General features: G+C 44.6%; 1 protein-coding gene across 6 annotated transcripts in view; it reads right to left on the bottom strand.

Moving 5' to 3' along the window:
- Positions 1–7,142: 7,142 nt before the first annotated feature.
- The window catches only part of ENTPD4 (ectonucleoside triphosphate diphosphohydrolase 4), a 29,285-nt gene continuing 20,346 nt past the window's right edge, over positions 7,143–16,081 (bottom strand). For all 6 annotated transcript variants that reach the window (XM_050801396.1, XM_050801400.1, XM_050801397.1 and 3 more), the window contains 4 exons: positions 14,914–15,238; positions 13,366–13,451; positions 12,293–12,454; positions 7,143–10,979 (listed from right to left, as the gene is read on the bottom strand). In XM_050801396.1, the coding sequence (XP_050657353.1) occupies positions 10,751–10,979; positions 12,293–12,454; positions 13,366–13,451; positions 14,914–15,238 (802 nt within the window). In that variant the 3' untranslated portion in view covers positions 7,143–10,750. The remainder of the gene's footprint in view (positions 10,980–12,292; positions 12,455–13,365; positions 13,452–14,913; positions 15,239–16,081) is intronic.

Below are 16,081 nucleotides of genomic sequence, written 5' to 3'. Positions count from 1 at the left end.
TGCTTTGTCTCTGTCATCTGTTTATAGTCTGTAAAATCGGATGGACTGCCAATCAGAGAATGAGAGCTGCCCAGCCTGGTCTTACATTCTTTCAATTAATTCATAAACAGAAAAGGGGATATGCAGGTAGCCGAAGGCCCATGGGATGTGACCAACCAGCATTCCACCGGAAGCTATATGATCAAACAGCAAACTGTTTATCATGAATGCAGGATGTGAGCAAAACTCACGACTGTTCCTGCCGACAGAAGGTTTGCTGGAATCACTCCCTGGCGCTGAGGCTGTCTACTGCAACATTTAGCCTGTTGTTTGAGGAATGCAGTCTTGCAAGCCTACTCTGGACTGAGCAGCTGACCCCTTCTTCCACCCCCACTTCTCACTATCTCTTTTGCCGAATAAATAAGGAGGGCTGTGTAAAGCTCAGGGCCCTTGTCCACTAGAGGCAAGGTACCCCCTGACCCCTGCTTCAAAATATACTCTTTTGTCTCGTCTTTTATTCCCGCGTTCGCCTTGCTTTGTTCAGTCCCCCTAGGTCCGTGCAGGTTACAGTGGAATCGGTATTCACGTGCGTATTCTAGCTCATTTCATACTACAGAAGCAGTGAGGTAAGTCATGTGGCCTGCAAAGCTAAAATATTTATTATCTGGTCCTTTAGAGAAAAAAATTGCTGGCTTGGTCTGCAGTGGCATTTTTCAAATGTGAGCGTGCATTATGAGTGACCTGGAGGGCTGGCAAAATGAAGAATTTGATTCAAGAGGCCTGAGACCAAGCCTGAGATACAGCACTTCCGTCAGGCTTCAGTGATGTTGATGCTGCTGATTCAAGGACCACACTTTGAGAAGCAAGGACCGAGAGCAGCTCCATCTGATAGAAATATAGTGGGAGCCACACAGGCAATTTAGAGTTGTGTAGTGTACACATTAAAAAGGTAGAAAGAAACAGGTGATGTTAATCCAACATTTTATTTAACTCAATATACCTAAAATACTGTCATGTCTCATGTACCCAATGTAAAGAAACAGATATTTCTTATTTCTTGTTTTATACAAAGTCTTTGCATAAAACTTTTTTTTTTTTGAGACAGAGTCTTACTCTGCTGCCAGGCTGGAGTGCAGTGGCACAATCTCAGCTCACTGCAACCTCCGCCTCCTGGGTTCAAGCGATTCTCCAGCCTCAGCCTCCCGAGTAGCTGGGACTACAGGCGTGCACCACCACGCCTGGCTATTTTTTGTATTTTTAGTAGAGACAGGGTTTCACCATGTTGGCCAGGATAGTCTCAATCTCCTGACCTCATGATCTGCCCACCTCGGCCTCCCAAAGTGCTGGTATTACACGCATGAGCCGCCATGCCCGGCCTGAAATCCGGTGTGTATTTTATACTTAGAGCTCCTCTCGGTTTGGATTGGCCTGTTTCATGTGGCCGGAGGCCGTCATACTGGACAGTGCAGCTCTAGAGTACAGACTGGAGCCAGGCTGCCTGCGTTCAAATCCCAGCCCCACCACTGGCTAGTTGGGTACCTTGGACAAGTTATGTGCCCTTTCCACATCTGTTTCTCCACCTGTAAAGTGAAGGTAATCAAAGCACCTCCTCGTGTCATTTTGGGGATTGACACGGTTAGGCTTTGTGTCCCCACCCAAATCTCATCTTGAATTATAATCCCCACAATCCCTGGGAGAGACCAGGTGGGGGTAATTGAATCATGAGACTGGTTTCCCCCCGTGCTGTTCTCGTGATAGTGTTCTCACGAGATCTGATGATTTTATTAGTGTTTGGTAGTTCCTTCTGCGTTCATTCTCTCCTGCCACCTGCCAAGGTGTCTTGGTTCCCTCTTCACCTTCCGCCATGATTGTAAGTTTCCTGACACCTCCCCAGCCATGCTGATCTGTGAGTCAATTAAACCTCTTTCCTTTATCAATTACCACATCTTGGGAAGTTCTTTATAGCAGTGTGAAAACGGACTAATACAGGGGTTATGTAAGCTAACAAAGAGCTAGAACAGTGCCTGGCGTGCAATAAGCTATCATTCTGTTATGATGACGGTTCTGCACAAGCAGCACCTTCTTTCCCTCCAATAATCAAGCAGGTGGTGCCATGTTTCCTGCCCCCATCCCTGGGGCCAGACTGTAGAGTTTAGTATGCTCTCTCCTCAGTTCTCAGCCTGGTTATTCCCCTCGCTTTAAGGATCCTGCCTTGTTCATTCATTCCACAGATATTTATTGAATGTCTACCGCGTATCAGATCCTGTGCCTGGCGATACAACATGAAAACAGACAGACAAAAACCCCCTGCCTCCTGGATCACGTTCTAGTAGGTTAGTAGGGAGAGTCTTACATGGAATGTAATGAACACAGAGTGTGCTACATCTAAGGTCATAAGCATCATGGGGGGAAAGTGAAGCAGGGTGAGGGGGATGGAAAGTCCTCAGAGGGCCCTGAGGCCAGGGTGGCTGGAGTGGAGAGTCGCAGAGAAATGAGGACTGCGGTCAGAGAGGTGTGGAGTGGGAGGCCACAGTGCAGGGCTGTCTAGGCCATTATAAATACTTCGGTTCTTCCTGAGTCAAATACAGAGCGGAGTGGAGGGCTTTTGCCTGACAACTTCAAGGTCTGAATCACACCTTATCAGGCTGCCGTGCTGAAAAGTCTGGTTTGGGTTGGGGTAATCAATCATCCTCCCTGGCCCTGAACTGAGGGGCTCACTGGGATGTGAGGTACCCTGAAACAAGATCAGTTTTATCTTTTGTCCTCCTTTCATAAATAATCTGTGTCCCCATAATGTCCATTTTAATGTATTTGAGTCAAAATATGCACATCCTCATAGGACACAGTGTCGTGTGTCCCACATTAACATAATGGCATTATGCAACAATTCTCATGTCTTGCTTTCAGTATTCAGCACTATTTTTAAAAGTCACCTGCTTGCTATCCATAGGTCTAGGTCTGTCTCTCAGGACTATAGAGTATTCCAGGGCACTCACCTGCCGCCTTTGACTTGTCCAAGACCTTGCTTGCCTCCAACAACGCAGTCACTCAAAATCATTGCAAGGGCATCCTTCCGTAAGTCCATTTATGGACCCAGGTAGAAATCTCTCCCGAGAGCCACGTGCGAGTGGCTCTCTGAATCACAGGGCGCACACGCTGCTAACTTTTAAACTGCCAGCTCCCCTTCTGGGGTATGCATTGCAGTTTGCACCACCACCAGCAATATTGAAGTCCGGGCCCCGCATCACTGCCAGCACTTGAAGTCTGGCAATTCTGAGGGGCATAAGGTAGTGGCTCTTAATTTACATTTGCATTTCTTCAGCTCTCTTAGTTTATCTCTTGCTCACCATTTGGGCTTCCCCTGCTGTGAATCACCTATTAATATCCATGGCCGGTTTTTTCTTTTGGATTTCCTTTTTCTTGTTGTTTTGCAAGAAACTTTGTACATTTTAATCCCTTTTCAATTTTAGTGACTGCAAATACCTTCTTAGTCTGCCATCTGTTAGCTTTGATGATGAACAGAAAGCCTTACTTTAGATGTAGTCAAATCCATCCTTTCCCCCTTACATTTGAGGCTTCTTGTGAGGTTTAAAAAGTGACTTTTAAGGACAACTTAGAATGAAAAACAATCTGAAGCTATGTTTAGAATAAAATAAATATGCAGGAATTATTTTCTGTAAGCAAGGCTTCAGAAAATATCAATCTTACTTTGCCTCTATTATTACTACCTAATTCTGGGCTTTCTTTTTCCTTTCTGTCAAGCCTGAACAGGTTACGAAGAAAGGAAACCACCTGAGGTAAATTTGGTTTTCCTAAGTTTTTCTAAATACAGCTTTAAAATGCAACACTCCCTTAACAAACTTTGGTGGAGGGAAGAAGTGAACGGAGGACTGAGACTCAGAGGCCTGGGTTTCATCTCGCCCTTCCCGGCACATTGCATATGGTTTTAAAACCACACAACTCCACACATCTGGAAAGAACAGCAAAGATCATATATAATATATATATATATATATATATATACACACACACACACACACACACACTTTTTTTTTTTTTTTTTGAGACAGAGTCTCGCTCTGTTGCTTAGGCTGGAGTGCAGTGGCACAATCTCGGCTCACTGCAACCTCCGCCTCCTGGGCTCAAGCGATTCTCCTGCCTCAGCCTCCTGAGTAGCTGGGACTACAGGCGCCCACCACCTTGCCCAGCTAATTTTTGTATTTTTAGTAGAGACAGGGTTTCACTCTGTTGGCCAGGCTGGTCTCAAACTCCTGACCTTGTGATCCGCCTGCCTTGGCCTCCTAAAGGGCAGGGATTACAGGCGTGAGCCACCATCCCCGGCCTAGGATAAAATATTTTTAAAATATTTGTTTCACAAATTTTAGAAACCTAAAGAGGTGATTTGTGAAAGAAACCAGATTTTCATTAGTTTACAAATATTTATGAAACACTATGTACTACTCGGTGTCTTCTTTGTTGGGTTACAAATGTAGAAACAGAAAGTAAACGCAGGACCTGTCATGGTCCATGTTCAAGGACATTTGGGGCAGAAACAGATACACCGATGGACAACAGGGCCACGGGAGGTGGGAGAGAATTTAAACGTGTAATTTGAACTTTACAGAAAACAGCCAGGAAATTCCGGAAAACTCTCTTGCGCTGCCATGACCAGCATCAGAGAACTTTACCAGGCTGAGGAGAGCCTGCTACATGTCTAAGTGTTTTGAGTCTAAAATCTGGGTATTAAAGCTTGGGCCAAGGGGGAGAAGCAGCAATCTTAGGAGAAGAAAATGCTAAGTCTGGTCCCTGGAGTTTAAGTCTTGTATAATCACAGGCAAGAATAAGATGATTAGGCCCGGCGTGGTGGCTCACGCCTGTAATCCCAGCACTTTGGGAGGCTGAGGCGGGTGGATCACGAGGTCAGGAGATCGAGACCATCCTGGCTAACACAGTGAAACCCGTCTCTACTAAAAATACAAAAAATTAGCCGGGCGAGGTGGCGGGCGGGCGCCTGTAGTCCCAGCTACTCAGGAGGCTGAGGCAGAATCGTGTGAACCTGGGAGGCGGAGCTTGCAGTGAGCTGAGATCACGCCACTGCACTCCAGCCTGGGCGACAGAGTGAGACTCCGTCTAAAAAAAAAAAAAAAAGAATAAGATGATTAATATTTTCAGAACTGTCCACTTCAAACTGATTCTCATGAAGGCAAAAAGGGTGAAAGGTGGTATTCACACTCCCAATCAGAAGCCTGAGAGAACAGCAAGAACAGCCGGCACAGGGACCTTGTAGAAATAACACAACGAAAGACCCACACTGGGGATTCTAAAGCCGCTCCTTTGTGTTTCAATGGCCTTGCCACAGACCAGCTTTTCCCCTTCCAGTCACACAGGGGCCACTGGAATCCCAATCCCTTGACAAAACACCAGATGCCTGAGATGTTTATTTGATGACTGGATGAACAGGAGGAAAAAAACTCCTTTTCCCTCCGTCTTTGGAGTTCACGTATTTAAACAAGAAGCCTGTCTTTTGTGCCTGTCACCATTGTGTTCTGTGAGGAGCTTTCAGTTCTTTACTCAGGGCAGAAATCCTTCTTAAGGCTTGGTTTTCTTGTTTCGGCCTCTTACATGAAACAGACACAGGCTGCTGACAGAAATGTTGAAGTGGTCATGAAGTCTGGAGCCCGGATGTCGTTCACCTGCCAAACAGTGTCAAGGGTGAAAGGCAAAGATCGAAGGCCAAAGTGCCCCTCGTGTCCCCTGCAGCAGGTCTCAGTCAACCTTAATGGATCTATTAATAGAAAGAGGCAGGACTGTGCAGGGGAAGGGGGACTAGCCTGGCTAAAAGCAAAATAAAACACATCAACAGACACACTCTTCTATTGTTAGGAGGAGGTGGGATCACAGGCCCAGAGGCCCACAGGCTCCCAGACTAGGCGAGGCCGGGAAGACTCACAGGATTGCTTTTCATGCTGCCACTGATGGATGCTCCAGGCAGATCCACTCTGCCAAGGCGCGCTTTGGGATTAGCCGGGCAATCCTTTGTCTTTTCATGACGTTTCCAAAAGACACTGACTCTGACGGAGGTGACCTGCACTTCACGAACCCTCTGTGCAAACCATTAGCGTTTCAGGATCTCAAAAAAACCAAAAAACACCACGGGCACATGCCAATTCACAGGACAAATGGAAACAGACTGAAAACAAACACACAGAACCATGGCTTTTCAGACCTGTCAATATGGTTAGTGTTGGAAACGGGCATTGACTTCTCTTCCACCAAGTGGAATAAAAATTTAGATGCCTTTTGACATCTTAGATATTTTAATGTATTTATACTCAGGCGAAAAGCCCTATAATTATTGCACTGCCTCAAAAATTATTTACGACAGTTCTATCTTAATGCTGTGTCCTGTTTTCCTAGCGGTCAACGGCTTGAGCACCCCCCTTGAGCTCACTTTGCTGGCTCTGTTCTCTCATTTTGTTTTGCGCTTCCCTCTCCTCTCCAGCATGTCTCAGGCCTTTATTTTTGTTGGTCCTAACAGCTGGTCCCCTTCCCTTCCCATCTGTTTCTGTCATCTATTTTCAGGTTATGGCTCAGGCCCACCTTCCTCCTCCAGGAGAACATCTATGTATTCTCCAACGGCTGAGAAACATGCTGAGTGTCTAATTTCATCTTCCATATATGTAACGCGTAACATTAATAAAGACAGTCATACTTTTCTGGAAATAAGCCAAAGGTTCTAAGCTTAGATCGAACTGCAAAACGGTGTAACACAAAGTCAGCATTTGCTGTTACTATAAAATATATAAGCGTTGGTTCATTTTATTTCTTTTCCTTGTCTACACACAAGTAGGTCCTTAAAATGATGACCTTATAAACAGTCATCTCAGTGGCAATGATTGTTGGTAAATGGCTTAACGTCGTGGGTTGGTCACTACTTATGAAATATCTGGTTTCTGAGCTGCAGAGTGTGTGGATACCCTCTCCACAACCCCACACAATTGTGATTCACTGTATGCACACCCAACACAACACATGCAAAGCGTGTGTGTCAGACTCAGACAACGTATTTCACTGAATCTGGACTGAAGTTCAACTCATCGTTCTAATGAGTAAGAAGATTCAAAGATGACAAGGAAGCAAGCCCACACAGTCTACGGGCCATGGGATGATGAACTTTCATTTTATTGATTTTTCAATACCTAAGTGTGGCAATGTAAGGCTGCCACATACAGCAAGTGACATGACACCACAAGGACCTTCTGAGAGAATTATTCTTACTTTGGATGGAAGACATCGCTTAAACAAAAAACATTTAAAGATGCTCCCTTGCTTTTTATAATTCCTAACTGTAAAACAATTTTAGTACAGAACAAAAAAAATTCTCCTTGGTCACATCATTAATTATTGAAAGGGAAACAGTATCAAAAGAAACAAAACACTGAAATAAATAACTAAGTAATTTACTGAAAGGTAGTTTTGCTGCATTGCACACAACCGACCGCACAGAATTCTAAAACTGATTTTTTTCCTTAAAGGATGGAAAACTCATTTGCCATTTTTAGTTTCTTGCTAAGTGATACATGCTCCTCTTAAGGAAAACTACTCTGTATAGGCCTGAGTTTAAAATGTAAATATCTGTTTATCCAGAGTTAATCTAGAGTACACAGGTATGGAAAACTGATGGTGGAAACAGGGACCTATCCAGCCTTCAGGGCAGCTGGGCAGGGGCCCCATGTCACTGGCCTCAGCCACCAGCAGTGCCCTCACTCTGCCCAGGTCAGAAAGCACTGCCTAAAGCCAGAGCTTAGGATGAACATGGGCAAAAAGCACTGGTACAATTCCATGTATTTCTCTTCTACTGTAATGTCCCCAGAGGGATTGTGAAATCTCTGAGAACATCCCCTGGAGGAGGTTTAAAAATGAGAAGCCTATGATACGGCTATGGAACATAAGCACTTATTGCTGGCATGTTTCTACCAAGATTAAACATGATGCTTTTCCTTGATAAAGCTTTGGGCAAGTTCCTAGTCCAATTTCTTCTATTACAAGTACACAGAGTTTACTGCCTTCTTGGTCAGCTCTTGATATGAATTCTTCTCTAGAATGAAGCTCCTCCCTGGCTTCTCTCTCACCCACCCCGTATCTCTTAGAGAAAGCACCTGGCTGTCTTCACCTACGCGAGACCTTCTCTGGAATGTGATTTGCTGCGACTGCAGACATCTCCACACAGCATAATGAACTCCCTTGAGTGGTCTCTTTCTAAACAATTTTGGGGGAGGGGCAGGTCTCTTGGTTTGTTTGAAAACTCATCTTGAAAATAATCTAGACAGAAAAATGCTAAGTGAAATTCTGGTGCATAAACAAATATTTTAAGATTGAAGTTTGGTTACTTCTCTTGTCCACCTTTTTGTTCCCACAAATGGAAACTACATTCCTGATTTAAGAGGATGCTGCTGTCTGTATCCTTTTTTGAACTGCATTGTTCTCAAAAGGACCAGCAAATTTTTCTGCAAATATTTTAGTAAATATTCTAGGCTTTACAGGCCACACATAGTGTCTGTTGCATATTCTTCAACGTTTTTTTCTCAGGTAACTGTTTAAAAATGGCAAATCCACTGCTGCCTCTCAGCTGGAGCAGCGAGGTTTTCTCAGCCCTTGTTTCAGGACCCTCAGGTATGTGACTAACTTTTATGTCCAGAGCTGGAAGGCGGGGGTCCCCTAACTCCCTGGGTGCCCATCTGCCCACTTCACCCATTTGTGGCCCCTTCCTTTCCTTCCTTCTGTCTCTGCTGTTGACCCCTAGTGGCTCCATCGCCAGCTCCCTGCAGCTCCACCAATAATCCATGGCTCCTATAGGAGTCACAGGAGGGTGGCCAAGACCAATTTATTAGGTGGGCAGGACCAACTTATTAGGTAGCCAGAAGCTCACCCACTTTCTTAACAACTTTGACCATGAAGCACAAATACAATGCAGGCAAATCTAGACAGGCAGAGTCTCCTCCAGGAGCCCAATAACCTGGACAACTACGAGACCCTGCGGCTGTACAAGGCACTGCTGGAGATGAACCAGCTCCAGTCTCTGCCCTGTGACAAGCCTCTGCCTGGCTCCCCCGGCTGCTAGTAACATGCTTTGAAATCTAGGTGGAGGGAGCCATGCCCCCACAGCTCTTGCCTCAAGGATTAGATGCATTTTACCTTCCAGAGAGGCAGGTTAAGCCACACCTGAGGCAGTTTGAGCCACAATTGGGACAGAATTCCCTTAGTCTTCTCTTCTGACCCTTCAGCAGAACTGCCTCTAATGCTCAGTTCACGGCAATACAGGCCTTTTCTCTCCTGTTTCTCCAAGCTCGTCCAGCCTCTGCCCAGTACCTAGTTCCAAAGCCACTTCCATATTCTCAGCTATCTGTTATAGCAACAACCCCACTAATCTGCTACCAAGTACATGAATTTAACTGTTCTGGAGTTAGGGAACAGCACATACAGACACTTGCACAAAACAAACTCCACCTAAAAAAACTGTATGAGAATTCCCCAAACTTCTCAACTAAATAAATAGGTGAAAAAACACGATCTCACATATGCCAATCCAATTGTCCTTTTTAGATTTTGGCTTAAATTGTCATTTTTTTTTCCTTCACATGTGAATTTATTTTCTGTATTGGATGCAGACTCTTCCCTTCTGGATTTACAGTGGCACTGACAATGACAGCCTCAGCCAAAGCAGTGACGAAGAACACTCGGCAGGCTGTGCGTGGGGTCTCCAAGTATGATTAAAAGCTGAGATGACTTTTAATGAAGGAGGGTGGGGGGAGTGGAAACACCAATTGGAAGCTGGAAGAAACTGAGGCACAATTAAGCAGAAACACTGAGAAATACTGAAGAGCAAGAAGTGGGCATGTGCTCTAGTTCCAATAAAACCGAAACTGGTGAAACTAGGATTTTTCCAATTCTTTCAAAACCAAAGTGTTCTAACGCCACTGAAATATAGAATAAGGAGAGTAATTACCTGCGGTCAGGAAAAGATAATAGTAACAAGGATTTTTCCAAATAAAATGAACCAGTAAATTCTGAAGTGTGTGTTTTTGAAGAACCAGCATTGCCTCCGTTCACTCTGGTTCCTGGAGATTTTTCACACACTCACACAAAGCTCTAGTCGATAGTTCACTATCACTTTTATAAATGGTTATCTCCTGGTGCCTATATTTCTCTGTTTTAGATATACATGGTTTAAAAAATTTAAATTTGCAAAGAACACAATACAGTAACAGACCTGAACAATAAATAAAAAATAAACATCACCCTCCTCAGGTTAGAGCTTTCGAGACAGAGAAAAAAGAGGATTATCATTGCAGGCAGTAAGTTTTTTGGTTCTATAAAAGCATCACTATTCAGTCCCCTCTCCACTGACAGAATGTGTCTTTCCACCTCCCTCCGGTATCAAAGTGCATTTGTTTAAATCTAACATTCCTTAAAGAAACCCCAGAAATCTCATTTATTTTTGGCAGATACCCTGTGCAGCAAAAATCAAGTGAATTTCCCTTTTCCCCACTCCTCAATTTAAAGCTGTACTCAAAAGGGCTAAATGCAATACTTCTAGACAGCAGGGCTTACAAACAATGGATTTTTTGTTTTTGTTTGGAGGAACAAAAAAGGGAAATAAAAAACAAAACCACAGGAAAATAAAGAGGAGAAACCCTGAGGCAAAAATGGCTTTTCCTTTCGAGTCTTTGAGTCTTCGTGGAGCTATGAGCCGGATCACAAGATCACAGGATCACAAGGTCCCCGCGGCGTTCTGGGTGGGAAGGCCCTCCTCCATCCAGAGGGCGGCGGCCGAGCCGTTCCGGAGAGTGCGCCGGTGGATGCGCCGCAGCCGCAGCAGGTACAGCAGGATGGCCAGCAGCACCACCAGGAAGCAGCCAGAGAACAGGTAGTGGTTGTAGACAAAGGAGACGCCCCGCCAGTGGGTGTGACTGGCCCGGAAGGCTTCCTGCTGGATGTCTCTGCCCATGTGAACACCAAACAACAAACAGGACAGTAAGCAAGGAAAGGGGTGGACACGGTGCACGGGGGATGGCGGGGCCCAGGCCCCAGAGCTGTACTTCAGGAACTGCAACCCTACCTCTGAAATGGAGAACAGAACAGCCCAATGCAGGGAATTTCTAATTGTCAATGAGATAACACCTGAAAGTATACTCTGAAGTCTGTCATTATAATTTGGGTAACCAAAATCAGAGGAATTTAGAAGAGTCGTGAGGGATTTGCTGACACAAAGTAGTCAACGTGTAAACAAACTGCATGCTTGTGATCAGTAACACCCATGACTCACTATTTTTACAGTTAACCCAGTTAAAAGGGTCGCTGAGAAATGCTCAATTAAATGAAGGGGGTGGGAGGAAGAGCAAATATCTCATCTATCTGGTAACTCGGGTTCATACCACAGGTCAACTGACAGCAGATCTGCAAACGTGAATGGGGAAAAATGCACATCTTTATTATACCCAAGCGCTGACTGAATGTAGCATTTCTTTGACCAGAAATGCAGACAACAAACTATCATTAGTGTTGGCAGCACCTGCAACTTTGTTACTAATGAAAATCACAGATCTTTCACATCACATTATGGTACCACTAATGCCTCAAAATATCACTGACGCTCATTGCCTAAACAAATTACAGAAAGTGCTAATTCTGCTGCCAGATCCTGTTATTTAATATGTTAATAAAGAAGAACACATCACAGTATCACAAACTTGTTTTCTGTAATATTTTGATGAATATTATTTCAATATGATGGTTTCTTCTGTAATCCTATGTATTTATACATGCATTTAAAAACAGTATTTGGAAAAGAGGCCTGAGTCATAATCACGCCTGTAATCCCAGCTCTCAGGGAGGCAGAGGCGGGAGGATAGCTTGAGCCCAGGAGTTCGAGACCTGCCTGGGTAATACAGCGAGACCCCGTTCTCCACAAAAAGGAAAAAAAAAAAAAAAAAAAAAAAAAAAAAAAAAAGACAAAAAAAAAAAGAACTCCGGAACTGACCTTTCACCAGGGTTGGGGAACAGACAGTTGAGAATAACCAAACACAGGGCAGTAGGACAGGAGGGCTGTGTATTACAGGATGGTAGGGTGGGAAGGGAGGAAGCACTTGTGGGGAGGGGGCAAGACCAAAAGCAAGCATCACTGTCCCCACAATTCTGCTGTGGCTGGCTCTAATAGCAATGCCCCAAACAGGCACAGGCCATAGCTGCCATGAGGCACTGTAACTGCAGAAAAGCATCTTTTTGATTGTTGCTACCAAATTCACAGCCCTACCTTAATGGTAGAAAGCGGGTCCTGTAGAGGATGGCTCCAAGGGTCCACTGAACCTCCTTGTCATAAACTTGCAAGGCAGTCTTTAAGCTTTTATAGTTGACAGGAAATGAGAAGCCCCTATGAAACACCTCAAACATCCAGGCCGATTTGAAGCACTGATACCTACAAACGGCAAGCACAAAGGCAAGTCAGACTGACTCGCTCTGTCAAGACGGCAGGCGCACAGACAATCCTTCCCTCTCCGGGCAGCCGTGGGGCAGGGGCTTCCTCAGGCCGGCTCTCCCAAACCCACTGCGTGCGTTTCAAGGTTGATGTACTTGGTTCACATCCCTAGTCCCACAACATGGAGCAGTCCACCTGTCAAATCAGTTAGTGCATGAACCCGGTCTCGACGTAATGTCATATGTCCCTGAGACAGATTTCTTTTCCCTCTGGCATTTCACCATTCATTCCCTGAATGAATACTGAACAGGTTCCAACCTCTTTGTACCTCAGTTGATTATAAAATGAGATGGTAGGAAGGTTCTTTTCAGCTCTGATATTATATGACTCTAAATATTTATTAGAGGTTTACTTTTGGCCAAGCACTGTGCTAAGCAAGTAGTAAGATAGAATAATTAATAAGATACAGTGTCTGCACTTAAGTGACTTACGATGAAAGGAGATTTTTAAAAAGCAACAGAAAAACAAAGCAGAACATGATAAAATGCATTAACGAAGTAGGATGAATTCCTGAGACTCAGAGAAAGGGATGAAGCCTGATTGAGGGGACACAGCAAGACTGGAAAGGGACAGCCTCTGACTGGACTCTGATGTCTGGGCAGGACTTGAACAAGCAAAGGTATGAACATGGGAATTTCAGACGGAAGAGACAGTAAAAGTGACTAAAACAAAAAAGATATGGAATATGTCTGGGCACAAGTATTTGTCCCGTTTGAAAGGGGTCCAGGGTAGATGGGAAGAACAGTGAGTGAGGAGAAGCTGGATTGAGGCCAGGGTGTGGCCAGCCAGTGGGGCCAACACTGAATTATGGTTCTTAAAGAGTGCCCTGGGCTTGATCTTCTAGTACTTACTTAAGCCTGTGGAGGTCAGCATGAGAGGCGTACAGTCCTCGGTCAAAGCGTTCCCGCAAAATGGACCACTTTGTTGCACAATAATCCTGAAAACAAATTTACCAAAATCAATCACTACTAAAGGCTTATTAAAATTCTCACTTTAAAAATGGTTTACCAAATTTGTATTTGTAACAAGCATATCCTTCCCATTAGGAAACACACAAGCTTAACATACAATAAATGCAAGATATACGCAAACACTCAGGGAATACTTACTGATTCGCAAACACAATGCTTTGCCTTAAAATTTTGTCCAGGTATTGTTAAAGAGAGCTTTGCTGTACACAACCAACCTCTCCAAAACTGTTTAGTTTCTCCCTCCATGACTGCATGGTACAGACATACATTTTTGGAAAAGTGAAGCAGTATTTTAGCTACTTCAAACTAAATCCTGTACCTGCGGAGGACACAGTACAAGCTACTGGGAAAATCAAAACAAAAGGCTTTTGTCTTTAACAGAAGGGAAAGAGATCCCACTATTTCCTGAAGTTATTTGTTATAATATTAGTAACTTTTATTGAGCATTGTGTAAGTGCATCTTCTCAGTGTAATACTTAACTCGAGGTGGCTACCATCCCGACCTCTATTTAAAGGATGAAGACACTGCTGAGAGATGTGGGAGATGGGCCTGGGTGACAGGGAGCTCAAGGAAAAAGCACTTGGCCTTGAGAAAGGGCTCAGCATAGGCGCTTCAGGAACATGAACATGGACACAGAGGAGACGTCGTGGAGAGCACGAGGGAAGCCAGCTGTTTGACATGATTACAGCATACAGTGCTCTGTGCTTCAAGATGGGTTTGAGGAACACTTGGGAGATAAAATATTACATTTGTGACTGATTACACTGGGGTGTACAGAGACATGAATTGGTTAGAGGGAGAAGTCCATGACTCCTAGGCTGCAGGGAGGGGGCCTGGATGGTTGGTGATGCCATTAACTAAGAGAGAACAACAGGAACAGAATGGAGAGAAAATGGTGGGTTTGTCTGGAGCTGTGGAATCTAGCAGGCAACTGGGCAGGGGTCAGGATTGGAGCCTCTTCCTGAGAGGCAGCAGCAAACCCTGAGCATGGATGAGACCATCCAAGAACCTGAAGGTGAGGGGCTAAGTGTGGAAGTCTGGCATCACCTAAGTTTAAGGTGTGTCAGGAAGGCAGAGAGAACACAAGAACAGGAGTGTCCTGGCAGGTCAGGGAGCGGGAAGGCTAGTAGGAGAATTGTCAGATAGCAGCAAAGCATAAAAATGACATAAAACACTGTAATTTGGAGGTAACTGATGACCAGGGTAGCTAATGGAGTGGTGGGCAGAAGTCAGCTTACAGTACATTTTTTACTTCTGCTGTGACTATTCAACCTCCCTCCAAGCAAAGAGAACAGGATTCCAACATGCTGCAGTGCAGCCTTCCACACTCCATCCTTCCCTGCCAGTGTGAAGTGAGGACACAACCCATCACCGTCCACGCTGGTCTCTCAAAAGCATGCGGAGCAGATGGCGTCTCTCAAGGGTACCTTTGCAGCTTTAGTAAATTTAGCAGCATTGTAGTCTCCCCCCATTCGTAACACATCCTCGGTGCAGTAGTAGAATTCGGAAAAGCCATAGAATTCACTGTTCTGGAAGTGAATTGGGGGCTGGTAGACCCCATTGAGGGAAGTCTGGGTCTCGTTTGTTTTATTCATGAAAGGCTGGATAGTCTCTCGACACAGGTCAAAGTCTCCAGTCCCTCGTAGGTATATGGTTTGTCCATTTTGCTGGATTTCATCTTTAATATCTAGGGGTAGGCAGGGGTCCAGGTACGGCATATCAGGAGTCAGACCAGTCTGTTTACCCAGGAGCCTATGGCAAAACAAGAAACTTTATCGTGAGTCCTACAGAAAACTGTGTTTTCAAGAAGTGGCTGCAAACCAGTGTTTCTCAAAATACGCTCTGTGGGACATGAGACCTGCAGGACGGTGTCTGTGGAACAGAAAAGGGTTCCGAGATAATTAGTTAGGAAAATACACACTTAAGACTTTCTTGGAGAGTCAGGATACAAATTTGTCTGCAGCAGACGGGCTACCAGAGGCCAGTTAGATGACCTATCAGATTACCTGATGCTCCTGGCAACCGGGCCTGACGTTCCCAGTTGCTGGGCACAAGGCAACTGTGCTGTTGCCAGCCCCATTTTTGCCACTAGTGCTTGTGATTTTACCTAATACAGATGGAAGGAACGTGACTGTGACAAGATCTGGTCCTGGGCATAGCAGGTTAGATGCTTTAGAAAACTAAGGTCAAGTTACTAGAAAATTATCAAACCAGGTGTGGGCAGGATTTTTAAAACTGGGAAAAATTAGCAAACGTCTAAAAGGATTTGGTATCAAATTGCTTTGCAAATCTCCTTTAAGAACTCAGTGTTCTTTAAACAAAGACAAACTGGTATCTCAATGAGGGGTGCAGTGCATGCCGAAGAAAGGATGGAGTCTAAAAACAGACCTTGGTTCAGAGCAAAGGATTAGCGAATGAATACAGAAGTTAAGACAGAATGTTTAAGGCCTGGCTCTATTTTTATGATTCTGTTTCAACTTATATGTTTTCTTGATCAGCTATGGGTCCCAAATGCAGCAGACAGCAGTTTCCATTGCATGATGGGCTCTGAGAAGCCCTGTAGAAAATAAACATTAGTTTTGTTAACTGAAAGGC

The sequence above is a fragment of the Macaca thibetana genome, chromosome 8 (genome assembly GCF_024542745.1).
Source record: "Macaca thibetana thibetana isolate TM-01 chromosome 8, ASM2454274v1, whole genome shotgun sequence".
NCBI lineage: Eukaryota > Metazoa > Chordata > Mammalia > Primates > Cercopithecidae > Macaca > Macaca thibetana.
Note: the sequence above shows the minus strand (reverse complement) of the source record. Positions and strands in the feature narration are given on the sequence as shown.